We start from the raw sequence: 13,755 nt of genomic DNA on the forward strand, positions 1-13,755 counted from the left end.
AATATATCATTTGATTGCACACTTTTTTTTTTCCCTACATTATCATGAATATTTCTGATAAATGTTTTATGGGTTAGATTTTGGATTTGTGATCATTTTCAAATTTTATCTGTTTGCCACACCATTTGCAAATACTGTATTCTTTGTTGATGTTGATTGGTCTCATTTACATATTTATCACATTTTTATTTTCAAGGATATTTTGCTACAAACTGCCTGTCCCCATTTCTCTTCCAGGTAATAATAGTATATAGATATATTTTCAAATTTAGCTTACTTCCATATGTATTTTCTTTGGTCAACAAAAAATCACCACTTAGAGACATTGCATTCAATGTGATTGTTAACTTCATACATATCTGACATATGGTTTCTGAGTAATTAAAGATAATGGGAGCAATGCACTTTGCAGCCCACTACACTGCCCAGAGAGCTGAATGGTTTTCCATAAGAACTAGACTTAAAGGAATCCAGCATGAATGCGGAGAAACAAGTGCCAAAAAACTGGTGACACAGTGCTGATCTTACCCCTAACAGGCAATTCCTGACCACAGAAAATAAGACCTTTTTTCTTTTCTTGTCAAGAAAAATAAGCATTTACTGTGGTTCAACTTGATATTGACCAACAACTCTTGAATCTAGTGAACTAGCATGTTCACTGCTTGTTCTTCATCCATCTATACTTTTCTAGGTTCAAAATACATTTCCTTTATTTGTCATCTCTTCTGGTGTGCCCATCTTCTGCTATATCCTTTACTTATGCAAGAGTATGAGGGGGAAAAAGGAGAAGCTGAAGCAAAGAAATGTTGGCAATTGATTCCTTTCCAGTTTTGTCCCTACACAGAGAGACTGAAACGGTATAATATAAAAGTGTATTTCCCTACTCCGCCTCAGACCCTTCTTGGACAAACAGCATCTTTGTGGTTCTCTCCAGTGAGAGCAAATACTGGATACATTTCTAAACAAAATGTGAGTTGGTTACAGATGAAATAATTTAGAAAAAAACATACATGCCCCGGAATAGTTCAGATTTGATGGTGACCGTTATCTTTTCAGGTGCTAGCACCAGTTAACCCATAGATTTTCTGTAGTTAAGGAATATTAGGAAACATATGATCACGCTAGTGGTGGAGGACTGCAATACATCCATAATAGACTAATGGGTACCTGATACATCCGTTCATCAAGAGTGCTCATAATTATATCTTCAGGCTTATCACTAAAATTAGATGCTTGCTCTCTTTATGTGCTAAGTTTTTCAGAACTATCATCTGCAAGGAACTTCTCACACCCTCCTACTGGCCCTGAACATGAACAATACAGTCGTATTTATTTATTAGAATTGGCTTACCTGTTACGAACAGCAGTGCTTTCCTCCCTAATCTTTCACTGATTTATTGTGATCTATTAGAAAACTCTCAAATTAATCATTTCCCATGGTCTTCTGGCACTTTATTTATTAATTAATACAATCACAGAAAGGTTTGGGTTGTAAGGGACCTTAAAGATCATCTAGTTTCAGCCCCCCTGCCATAGGCAGGGACACCTTTCACTAGACCAGGTTGCTCAAAGCCCCATCCAACCTGGCCTTGAAAACTTCCAGGGATGGGACATCCACAACCTCCCTGGGCAACCTTTTCCAGTGCTTCACCACCCTCACAGTAAAGAATCTCCTGCTAATATCTAATCTAAACCTACCCTCTTTTAGTTTAAAGCCATTACCCCTTGTCCTATCACTACACTCCCCGGTAAAGAGTCCCTCTCCAGCTTTCCTGTAGCCCTCTTTAGGTACTGAAAGACTGCTACAAGGTTTCCCCAGAGCCTTCTCTTCTCCAGGCGGAACCACCTCTGTTTCCTCAGCCTCTCTTCATAGGAGAGGTGCTCAAGCCCTCCAATCATCCCCTGTGGCCCTTCTCCAGACTCACTCCAACAGGTCCATGTCACTTCTCAGGTTCATGTACCCCCCACTGGGGACTCCAGAGCTGAATACAGTATTCTAGGTGCAGTCTAACAAGAGCAGAGTAGACGGGAAGAATTGCCTCCCTTAACCTGCTGGTCATGCTTCTTTTGGTGCAGCCCAGAATATGGTTGGCTTTCTGGGCCGCAAGCATGCATTGCTGGCTCATGTTTAGTTTTTCATCAACCCAAGTCCTCTTAAGGGCTGCTTTCAATCCAGTCATGGTCCAGCCTTTATTCCTGTTTGGGGTTGCTCTGACCCAGGTGCAAGACCTTGGACTTGGCCTTGTTGAACCTCATTATGTACACATAGGCCCATTTCTCAAGTCCTCTCTCCATTGTGCTGACTGCACCACATAGCTTAGCATTTTCCACAAACTTGCTGATGGCACACTCAATCCCACTGTCCATGTCACCAAGAAAGATATTAAGCAGTGCCAGTCCCTATACCAACTTCAGAGCAACACCACTTATCACCAGTCTCCATCTGGACATCAAGCCATTGACCATAACTGTTTGAGTGTGATTGCAATGACACTCCCTGCTAAATGAACCCTTTGACCAAGGACTGCCCACTTGCTGATATAACAATGTATTTATGACAACAATGTTTTGGAACATGTTCTAAAACCAGAAATTATTATTATTATTATCATTATTAAAAAAAAAAAAAAAGAAAGATGAAACTAGGTTGAGTTCAGAGACAGGAGTTGCTTACAGGCAGTAAAAGGAGCTGCAGCTAGAAACTGATGTTTAAAGTAAAATAGTTGTTTCCTAGTAGATATTGACACAATACATACATTTTCTCTAGGTCATGAAGTCCTGCAAAAGCTCCTTTTGGAATGACTCTCATCTTGGTAAGGACAAATCTCCTGAAAATAGAGAAAATGGGGTGATTATTCACTGTTCACAATACCGGCCTGCGTGACAGCCTTTGTCAGTATAGAAGAGGCCAAGGACAGAAGAGGCCTAGGACAGAAGAGGATAGGCCTAGAATACAATAGAAGAAGCCTAGAATAGAATAGAACAGAACAGAAATTGAATCATAAAGGTTGAAAAAGGCCTCCAAGATCATTTGATGCAATCATCCCCTTACTACCACTAAACCTTGTCCCTAAGCACCACGTCTAACCTTTTCTTAAACACCCACAGATCAACCCATTTCTTAAACCACCTCCCTGGGCAACCTGTTCCAATGCCTGATTACTTTCTGAGAAGAAATGTCTCCTCATTTCCAACCTAAACCTCCCCTGGCACAACTTGAGGCCATTCCGTCTAGTCCTAACACTGGTTATCTGGGAGAAGACACCGACCCCCAGCTCCCCACACCTTCCTTTGAGGTAATTGTAGAGAGCAATAAGGTCTCCCCTGAGCCTCCTCTTCTCCAGGCTAAACAACCCCAGTTCCCTCAGCTGCTCTTCACAGGACTTGTGTTTCAGGCCCTTCACCAGCCTCATAGCCCTTCTCTGGACAAGCTCCAGTGCCTCGATGTCCTTGCAGTGAGGGGCCCAAAGCTGAACGCAGTACTCGAGGTGCTGCCTCACTAGAGCAGAGTACAAGGGGATGATCTGATCACCTCCCTGGTCCTGCTGGCCACACTGCTGTTGGCCTTCTTGGCCACCTGAACACGCTGCCAGCTTTCTAACATCACCAGATCCTTTTCCTCTGCACAGCTTTCAAGCCACTCTGCCCCAAGACTGATACAAGGCTGATACCACTGATACAAGGAGTGTCCAGCCTGAAGGCTTCACAGTCTAAATACAGCTATAAAGTTCATAGGCTTCATAGATCTCCAGCTGCCTGCCTGGGTCAAAATTACAGCACTGTGTTGGTCTGCTGCTGGAGCTGGTGGGAAAAAAGCATCCACCACTGAGTTGCAAGCACCCTGTTGGCTTCAGTAAGAAACAAACAGCTGGTCACCACAGCTGTGTTGCATGCTGGGAGGTAACAGTGTTTTTTTTTCATCTTGTCCTCTCTTTTGAAATATACTCAAGCACAGGACGAAACAGCTCTGTGGAGCTGAACTGGGATGAGTTGCTTATATAATGTTGTAAGGTGCTACACGCATGCTTATGCAAGATAAGCCCTGAACTGTTGCACAGATAATTTATAATTTAATCTCAAAGTCTCCCTTCTAATTAATTCATAATATGCCATAAAATTGGGACTTCAGAATACACACCTCTATCACACAGGAACCAAGACAACATTTTAATCATTTTTAAAGGTCACTGTAGATACTTTATGAAGAATAAGTATTTAAAATACCGTATAAACCTTTTTGTTAACCTGAACTCTTCTTTTATCACAGTAAACAAAGAAAACTAAAAAACTTCTGATGTTACTCAAAAAATGAAATGTAGGATATCTACTACACTTAGGAGCAATAACTTCGGAGTTGTAATTTCACTTAGGAGAAATAAAGTATTAGCTAGGTAATTATTTTCTTTCATGCATTTAATCATTCATAGGTAGTGAGTACAAATCACTGCATATATAAACATGACCTGCTCATCAAGACACATGCTTCACATGATATGCATATGACTAGATGGCAGGTCAAGAAAGCATAGCTGAGGCATGAGAATCCCTACGGTGAGTTTGCAGGGAGAAGCACTGTCATAAATAAAATCATACTCAAACTCTCAGGTGTTAAACACCAAGCAGATAACATAAATGAAACATCAGATAATGGTGGCTACATACATGAGACCGATTTATCATTTAGTTTCTTGGTCTATTTTCCCATGGAAATGGAAATGTTTTCTGAATTACTATTTTATTTTATTTTTTTTTTTTCCAGTGAGCATGCCTGCTAGACTTATTTGTAATCATCTCAGAGAAGAGTTGGTTTTGCATGACTGCTTGGAGTCTCCTTTCAGTCCGTGTCTGTGCTGTCTTATTTTAACATCTGCAGAAGGGCAGAAATGGGTACTCAGCCTGGTATTACCTGCTGTGTAGTCCTGCAAATTTAAACACAATACCTAAAAAACTAGAGACATTCTTTCTTTTTGTTCACATGGGCTATTTACAGAAGCCTCATTTATTTATTTATTTCAGCTGATTAGTTTAGAATTTTCATATGAGACTATCATGTTTTAGTCAAAATTGTAGGCAGAAAGGTATTATTCTGATAGAATTACACAGTGATAGGTTTCTATATACATATATATATATTTTTTTGATCGTAGATCTTAGTAGGATCTACCTCCTTATTTATGTTCCCAAATACAACTTAGTATTTACTTACACATGACAAAGTCAATGCACACCTCATTTAGCTCTACAGATGCCACTGGGATTACATGAGGAGTGAATTTTGCCCCATACTTTTTTTTTTTTTTTTTTGAGCATTAAGAAATGCATGGTATTCTCAGTCCTGAAAGATAATAAATTTGGTATACCATTATTCTTGTACAGTTATTAATGTAAGTCAGAAAAAGCTTCTAAATACTGTCACACAAGTATTACAGAATTGAGATCATTATGCAAATGTTAGAAGGATTAAAGAACTTCCAGAAAAGGCCTAACCTGGATCAGGCAATTTGTAAAGCCCTACTAAAAACATGGCTAGTGTAATGCTAGTCTGTACTTTCAGAGTTCAGATATTGGATCTGTGCAGAACACCCAGCAGGCTTAGTGCTGCAAAGATGAACCATCAGGCAACTTTTTGATCTGCTTTGAAACCTTTTCTAACCTCTCCTTTGTAGAAACACATGCCTGAATTTGGAGCCCTAGAAAGTGGGCTCAGTCTGAAAAGCCACCTTTTTTTTAATTTTTTTTAATTTTTTTTTATTTTTATGGCAATACTCTAAAATGAATCCTCTCTCTGTAGATCATCAAGAGGTTTGCAATTCTTTAATTAGATACTGGCCTATGCCATTCTTTACCACAATAAAAACTTACAGCCTGATCCTGAAACTTATTAAAAGAAAGAAGCTTCATTGATACATGAGGTTACCCGCAGAAATAAAGCCATAAGTGCACAGAAGGATCAAACCTTGGGTTTCTTTGTTGAATAGCCTGCCTTCTTGTGCTAATAAGGTGCCAGAATTCAGGACCTACATATCTGATGCCCTGGAGCTGCTAAAGTAGAACTGAAGTTTAATAGCTGAAGTCACACATTCCACTTAAAAAACTAAGGTTAATTGTATTTAAATGTCCCTGTTAGGCTAATAAAGTTAGCTTTAATGTTATAACTAACACTGAAAATCAGAATCAGCTACTTGTTGAATTATCAACTGTGTAATGAATAGGAGTCCATTATAACTACTGGCATGCTGTATTGTCAATAAATCTCACAAATTAGGCTCCAAGAATCAATCTGTACTTTACCTGAGATACTGATATTCAGTATGAATTCTTGCTGTGGTACATGGGGAAAATAATTGATAAACGTTTCCTTGTTTTTGTTACTGGAATTATTTAAAGTCAAAGACATGAATACAGTCCACTTTTCTTCAAGCATGTTTTATGTCAAAGCAAACAAAAACATCCTTTAAAAAACAGGTGCTTAATGGAGAGATGCATTATTTGGTACTAAAAAATAATGCTGGGACTTAGGCACCTGCAAAGAAAGCACTGAAAACCAAAGTTAAGCACATGATGTGAAATTAAAAACCAAGAGCCAGGTGCCTGGCACAAGGTGTGAGAAAGGTTAGACCAAAGGTTAGGTGATCCAAAAATCTGTACCCTAAGCAGTGAGCTGTGCAGACCTAGCCCCCAGGAAACTAAATGCAGGTCTCCATCTCAACTGCTAAGCATCCAGGTCTTGTATGCCCTCCACATGTACAAAAAGCCAGAGAGCCCCTGCTCACAGCAGCTTTGCTGGAGTGGAGGAAGGCTTTGTGCTCTCTCAGTGCTGTCCTGGCAGCAGAAGGACAGACACAGGGAATGGGAGTCTCAGCTTCAAGTACCCCTCTCACCCCAAGTGGTGCTCAGCAGCCAAGAGACCTCTCCCTGTGCCCAGCTGCAGCTCAAGCATTGCACAGCCAGGGCTATGATACTCCTTGTGCCATGAGGGAGGACAAGAGGGATCTTAACCCTAGCATTCTCTTTAGAGGCATTACAGTTAGATTTGATTTCCTTCGAACAGATTAAAAAAAAAAATTAAGTCCAAAGTTCAGTAATGTTAGTGTTATCACTATATATGCCACAATACATCCTAGAAATTCTAGCAAGGCCCCCAGTGTTGGAGCCACCAAAAACTTAAAAAATAATGAGAAAGCAGAAACAATGACAGGAAATGAAAAAAACCCAAATGGTGAACATGATTATCCTGCGTCCTACATGTCTAGAAATACAAGATGGGTATAATAACTACTGTTATTACCTAGGTACAGCAGTATAAACTAGATTTAAACCTGGCCCATTGCTCATTGCACAGAACCCCTAAAGTGCTGGAGAGGTTTCTAAATCCTGATTTAAACACATCTGTTGAAAGTGATTCTTTGGGAGCTTATTAACAGAAACTAAAGTTAGCTGCTACAGTTGTGCAAACCCACTTACACTTTATATATATAAAAATTACAGTATAAACATACACTTAAATATACAACTCTGCATAATATTTAACTGATTTTTCCCTTCTTCTGTTTTTCTGACCATTGGGAGTAGTTGGTTTCTTTTGTGCAGTAAAATACTTTTACATCTGGAGAGACAATAAAACTTACTATCAGATATTTCTTTGGACTGAACATGCACATTTCCCAGAGGTTTTCACATGTTTCATTCCTAAATTTTGTGCATTTTATATGCCTTTTATCATTTTTTGTTCATCTCATGAATAGCTGTGAGTAGGTTTTTGTATTAGAAAACTACTAAAAAACTGTTTCTAATTAAGGCTAGACCTGTCAGGACTAGATCAGAGCTATCTCCTACTGATTTATTTATTTATACAGAGACATATAAAGCTGGCTATTTAAGAGGGCAAGGTCTCAGTTAATATGAACCCACTGACACGGATGACTTACACAACCTTATATCACAATGAAGAGCAAACAACCCAAAAACATCTTGATTCTGTATGGCTGTGCCTAGTATAAGAGAAATATCACAGCGCCAAGTTAATCTCAAAGCCTGTAGGAGACATGATGCAAAGAACAGAAATTATCAGGTGCTGGTAAAGTGATCCTGAATAACCCTCTAACATTTTCAGCTACAAAGAGATTTATTGAACTTTTTCCTAAAATAGTCTTCTGCAGCTGAAGTAGTTCAGACAGACATTGCATAAGATGTGAAGGGGAAAAAAATCCTCCAGAAAAAAAAATATCCTTCCTTTCAACCCTATATGAATTCAGGGAGAGAAATCAGACTGACTTCACCAAGAAGAGATAGAGGACTGTATGTAATTATTCAAGTGTCTGATGCCTAAGGTGTGGGTAAGTAAAAAGACTTGGTAAATGACAAGATTAGAAAAGTGGATGCATAAAGGTCTGCAAATTGTCTCTAGAAACAAAAGTACATGGAAAACATGTAAAGTGGGCGCAGTGAGCAAATACACTGTATTTGTGAGGTTAGTCACTTACGTGTGAAATGCTGTATTTTCTGTATTCATCAAATGAATTCTCAGACCCTGGTCCCACAGACTTTTCCTTGAGTAATTATGAAAACACTCTTTGGCAAAGGTCTCCACCAGAATTTGTTCCCATTGAGCTGGTGTTCCCTCTTCCCAGCTCCCTTCCTTTCTTTCCTCAGCAAAGCTCCCCCCCAACAGCAATAACCTTGCACAACAAGGGACTGCATCAATTATCCTAAATTAAACTAGTAAAACAACAACAACAACACAACCACCCAACCAACCAAAAAAAAACCAAACCAAACACACACAAAAAAAACACATTACTTTCTGCTTCATTAAGCATGGCTGAATTCGGGTCTTTCAAAACACTCTAAAACCAATTTCTCTGATCTACACAGTTAATCAGAAAGTATGCATCTTGTAGATTTGTCTATCCTGGCTTATGTAAATGGCAAATTCATGATGCTAAAATGAACAGTGTCAATCGGATATGGAAACAAAATAGAAAAGCCAAAAGATTTGGTGACCATAATGCTAAATAACCAAATTCAGTTCCGAAGAAATAAATATAGAATTTTGAAAACCATTTTACTCTAGTCTCCAAGCTAATAGACTGATGCTAGCACCTTCTAATCCTCTACAGCAGTGTGCATTTTGTCAGACAGACAGATTTACAATAAAATGTAATTTATTCTCTTTGTAATTCTTTTGTTGTTTCTTTGTTTTTGCATCTTGCTTTGGAGATGTGCTTGAGGTACCAGCACAAGCAACAGGTGAGACTGTTATATTTCAGGAGAAGACAATATGATGCCATGACCTACTTGGTGTTCTTTTGACAAAATACAAGAACCTACAAAATCCTGCCCCAAGTTTTTTTTTTTGTGTTTTTGCTTGGTGAGTCAATGCAACAGTGAAGGATTATTTTGCTTTTTGTTCTGTAACAGAAAACAAATAGACATTGCAGACTATGTCCTAGACGGTGTAAACCAATCTGTCTGTGTCAGCCTGGCCCTAAACTTTTGTATTAATTCTCACTGGAATGAATCATGAAATTCTTTTGAGCTCAGATTTGATTTGATTTAAATTTGTAAAGAAAATTTATAAGCCCCCAGCTCATTGAAATGCCTTATCTCTGACTAGGGTGTGGGTCTAGTTAATATGTCCCTAGGAAGAGGAATATGCAGAAATACATGAACATAAAAATATTTTTCCTTGAATTAGTCATAAAATAAATATATTTTTCTTAAGATTTTGAAATACTTCAATGAATCATTAGGGGAAAATAGAAATTTGCTAATATAACAGGGAAAAACCTACTTTGTTAATGGTAAAAAATTAAGAGTTTTGATTTTGGAGTAGAAATTCATACACTGAGCACAGAAATCCTAACAGTAAGTCAGTGAGCTGCCTGAATCCCTAAGCAGGTCTTCTCTAGACCCTGTGTTCAGCCTTTTGTTTTTCTTAGAAAATTTATTTTAAGGCAGCTGTTTCATGTTTTTTTGGCATGAAGGTGGCTAGATTACTCAGCCCAAGGCAGGTGCCCTGAATCAAGGGGAAGAGCACTGTTCTCAGGGTGCATACAGAGCCCAGACTTCGGACCCTGTGAATCTTGAAGCATGAGTTGCAATATGTTCATCTACAAACAAATGTATGTATGAATGTATGATTCCTTTCCCAAACTGTAATTAAACATAAACATTCTAAATTTTACATTTAAAAATATTATTTTCATGGATCAGTGTGAAAATCAGCTGTCTAGGGGGAAGATATCTGTAATCTACAAAGCAGTCTGCAGCTGCTTTTGGACATAGCTATAGTTCCCCATTCCTATCAGCATGCAAAGTGGAATTCAAAACATATAAACCAGATGCAAAACCATCACAAAAAAAGGCTTCAAATATCATTGAGCTAAACGCAAAAAGATTGCTTTTATTTCCTTTCTGATTTCCAAGTCTTTAGAGTGCATTCATATAATGTTTTAAAGCTATTTTCAGCAGTCATGAGGATTTAATTTGGAAAAAGAAAAAGAAAAAGAAAAAAAAAAGAGTGAGATTTATATAGGTTGCCTCAGTTCCATGAGACATTGAGGCTGAGACTTCATATGTCTGACAGTATCAGGAGGAATGGCATCAGTACTGATAAAACACTGCTCTAGCATGCTACTGGCTCATCTTTTCACAGAGCTACTCCATCATCCAAATGAAAACTAAAACCAAGCAGAATATTTTTCCGTAATGACTATTCATGTAACTGATTTACAAACTTGTTGCAAAAATAGGACCTGAATGGCACAGACATGCTTGAATAATGGAGGAAGAGTCTTACAATTCATTTTTTTTTCCATCTGAGACATGATCAGTGCATTTAAGGGTCTGAGAACCCCCTACTTTACACACATTTAAATTGACTTATGAGAGAAACTGTAATCCCTTGCTAATGTGCACAATCTGGCTGGAAGCATCTGATCACTGCATTCACATACTGGGATCTGTCCATGCTTAAATCAGCTACTCAAACAATTCAAATGCTTGTGAAAAGAAAAGTTATGTAGACTGCAGCTGGTTAATGAACATGGGGTGAGAAGAGCAGGTAAAGGAGAGTATTCCAAAGAAAAACAAACATCCAAACATCCCCTCAGTGAGACCTTGTAACAGAATCAATGGGCAAAATAAAGGTCTGGTTAATATATATATATATGCATATATTTTAAAGGAGGCATCAGGTCCTGAAAAAGGATTAAGTCAGTCCAAAACCAAAAGAAAATTGGTTATAAGAAATTTTTACAGGTATCTTGGTGCCCCTTCCCCTTAATTTCCAACAGAAATAATTACATTTGCCTTTGTTATACAAACACAAACCAGAAGATATTTTCTTAGACCACAAAGGAAATTTGTCACATGGTCATGGCTTGTAACTAGAGATCCTGAGTTTCAGGTCAGCATTATAGTCAGAAAGTCACCCTTTTATCTTTTACTGTAAAATACTTTTTTTTTTTTTTTTTTTTTGTCTTTCTAGTTCCACCAAAATGGAAGAAATGGAAGCAATCTGATCACAGCTGGCAACCACAAACAGAAATAAGCAAACTGATGAAACATTAAATTTTTACAAGAGACTATTGGAATGAAACTCATGAAGTGCAAACATTACGGCTGCATTCAAGTTTGTATACTTTCTGAAGATAGGACAGTCACACCATTCTTCTATTTGACTGAAAAATGTAATATAAGTTTGGCTGAAAAATGTCCTATAAATGTGGGAAAGAACATGTCATTCTTTCAGGTATGCTATTCTAGAATCTCTCCAGGTCTGGCAGTGACGTAAGTAAGCACCTCTGAGAAAGAAAATGTTTTCATTTGTGCACTATTAAACAAAGTAATGTACAGACAAAGTAAATACAATTAGAACTGTGATGGTATGGTTATTAGTAATGTCTGCCTGCTTTGCAGGGCTGAATTTAAATGGCAATATGTGCAGTTGCTCATGAAAATTTACTCCTTATTTTTTTTACTAGTGGTCTCCCTCAAAATCAATTTCCTTTTCTTTTTTAAATTAGATTAGAAGTGCAATGAATAGTAGTGATGGCATTCCTATTTTAAATGCAGTGAATACTTACTAGGTGAAATAATGCCATCCAGACACAAAAAGCTGTAGAGAAGCATTTTAATGGAACAGCTGATGTTTCATTGGAGCGCCCACCATACCGTAACATAGTTAACAAGGCACTTCTCTGCCTGCCCTGTTGAGGTACTTTTTCCCCAACAGAGCTGCAATGCTGCTCACAGGCACACAGAAATGTCTCTGTGGGATTTGTTTTTCTATCAAGTCCCTGCTTAGGTCAGCTAATAAGTTGCATGCTGTGCCTCTCACCAGTTAACAGCTGATATGGAGAGATGAGGAAGAACACAATTTTTTGGTGAGGGAAAAAAAAAAAAAAAAAAAAAAAGAAGCACCAGTTATACTGCTAGACTGGAAAAAATCATCAAGCAACATGCTTGTAAGCTCACTCCCCTCCTCTCCTTAGTTTTCCAAAAAACATGGCATGTTTAGTCTCAGAACTGATACACTTTTCATTTCTGGACAAAGCATCCACTGAACAGTAACACTGTTGCTCCATTATGCTGCAGATAGCTTCTTTCTAAGGACACGTGCAGACAGTTAAAAATAAAGCTCCAAAATTACTTTAAATACCTCTGCTTGAGTAGCTTTGGGTGAATTTGGAGTCTCAGGATTTAAAAAAAAAAACAAAACCAAAAAAAACAGGATGGAGAAAAAAGTAGACTACAAGAATCACAACCAGGAAAAGAGATGAAACACCAGGACCACAGCTCAATCTGAGATGTTCTGTGCTCCTTGCTTAGTGAAAATTCTGCATCTATTTAGGCTGAGTTGCTTTTTACACTGAAATAAAGCTGGAGAGGAACTGAGCTCTGCAGAGTTGTGATTATTCAGGCTAGTCACCTTGACGTGTCAACTCATTTTGCAAAGAGTCTGACAAATAATTTTGTTAAGATTTAGATGCAAGCCAATAATAAGCAGCACATTCAACAAACACAAATGACATGCCCAGACCAGAATGACTGCAGAATACCCTCTGACACAAGGATGTTGGTATCTTCAGTACATGCATACATACAAAAAAAAAAAAAAAAAAAAAAATGTTTGTCACAGGTTACAAAGTGCAAAAACAAACGAGTTCTCTTTAGGTTCAGAGAACAGAATCACAGCTACCATGCTCACATTCAGGAAGAGTTTAACTGGTAGGAATGAGTTACCCACAAAAAACGCCAGCAGTAAGCTTGGAAACTCAGACAAAATTGCTTCTATTAATGTCAAAGACATGCTGTGAAAAGTGTTTCGTCTAAGATAAATAACATAAGTGAATGAAGTTACTCTGTCTCAGTTACAGAGAACCAGAAAATAGTGATTGCTTTATTTTTACAAATAGCTGTACTTTATTAGTATTGATTATCCTGTGAGACACTACGCCTCTTTTGGAAGAGCACTTCCTCATTCCTCATTGCTTAACTTACAGGGGCCTTTGAGAAATGTACAGCATGTGATAAAACATGCAACTTCCTTGAAATCTGACCTTGATGTTTACAACCATCTTTATGGTGAGGAGCTATTAAAAATTCATTCACTCTGAGCAAACTCTCAGTGTTGCATCTATTTATATTAATATCTCTTCATACTTTCCTGACAAAAGGAACACTGCACAAGTCCTAGGTATTTTGTTCTTCCACAGAGAGCGTTTTACTTTATGTTCTTTCCTGCAGGCA

General features: G+C 38.1%; 1 protein-coding gene across 1 annotated transcript in view; it reads right to left on the reverse strand.

The window, feature by feature from the left end:
- Positions 1–13,755, reverse strand: part of FSHR (follicle stimulating hormone receptor) — an 89,161-nt gene that overhangs the window by 48,978 nt on the left and 26,428 nt on the right. Inside the window, exon 2 of the mRNA XM_035560591.1 lies at positions 2,757–2,828. Within this exon, the coding sequence (XP_035416484.1) occupies positions 2,757–2,828 (72 nt within the window). The remainder of the gene's footprint in view (positions 1–2,756; positions 2,829–13,755) is intronic.

Source organism: Cygnus atratus, chromosome 3 (genome assembly GCF_013377495.2).
Source record: "Cygnus atratus isolate AKBS03 ecotype Queensland, Australia chromosome 3, CAtr_DNAZoo_HiC_assembly, whole genome shotgun sequence".
In the NCBI taxonomy this organism is placed as follows: domain Eukaryota; kingdom Metazoa; phylum Chordata; class Aves; order Anseriformes; family Anatidae; genus Cygnus; species Cygnus atratus.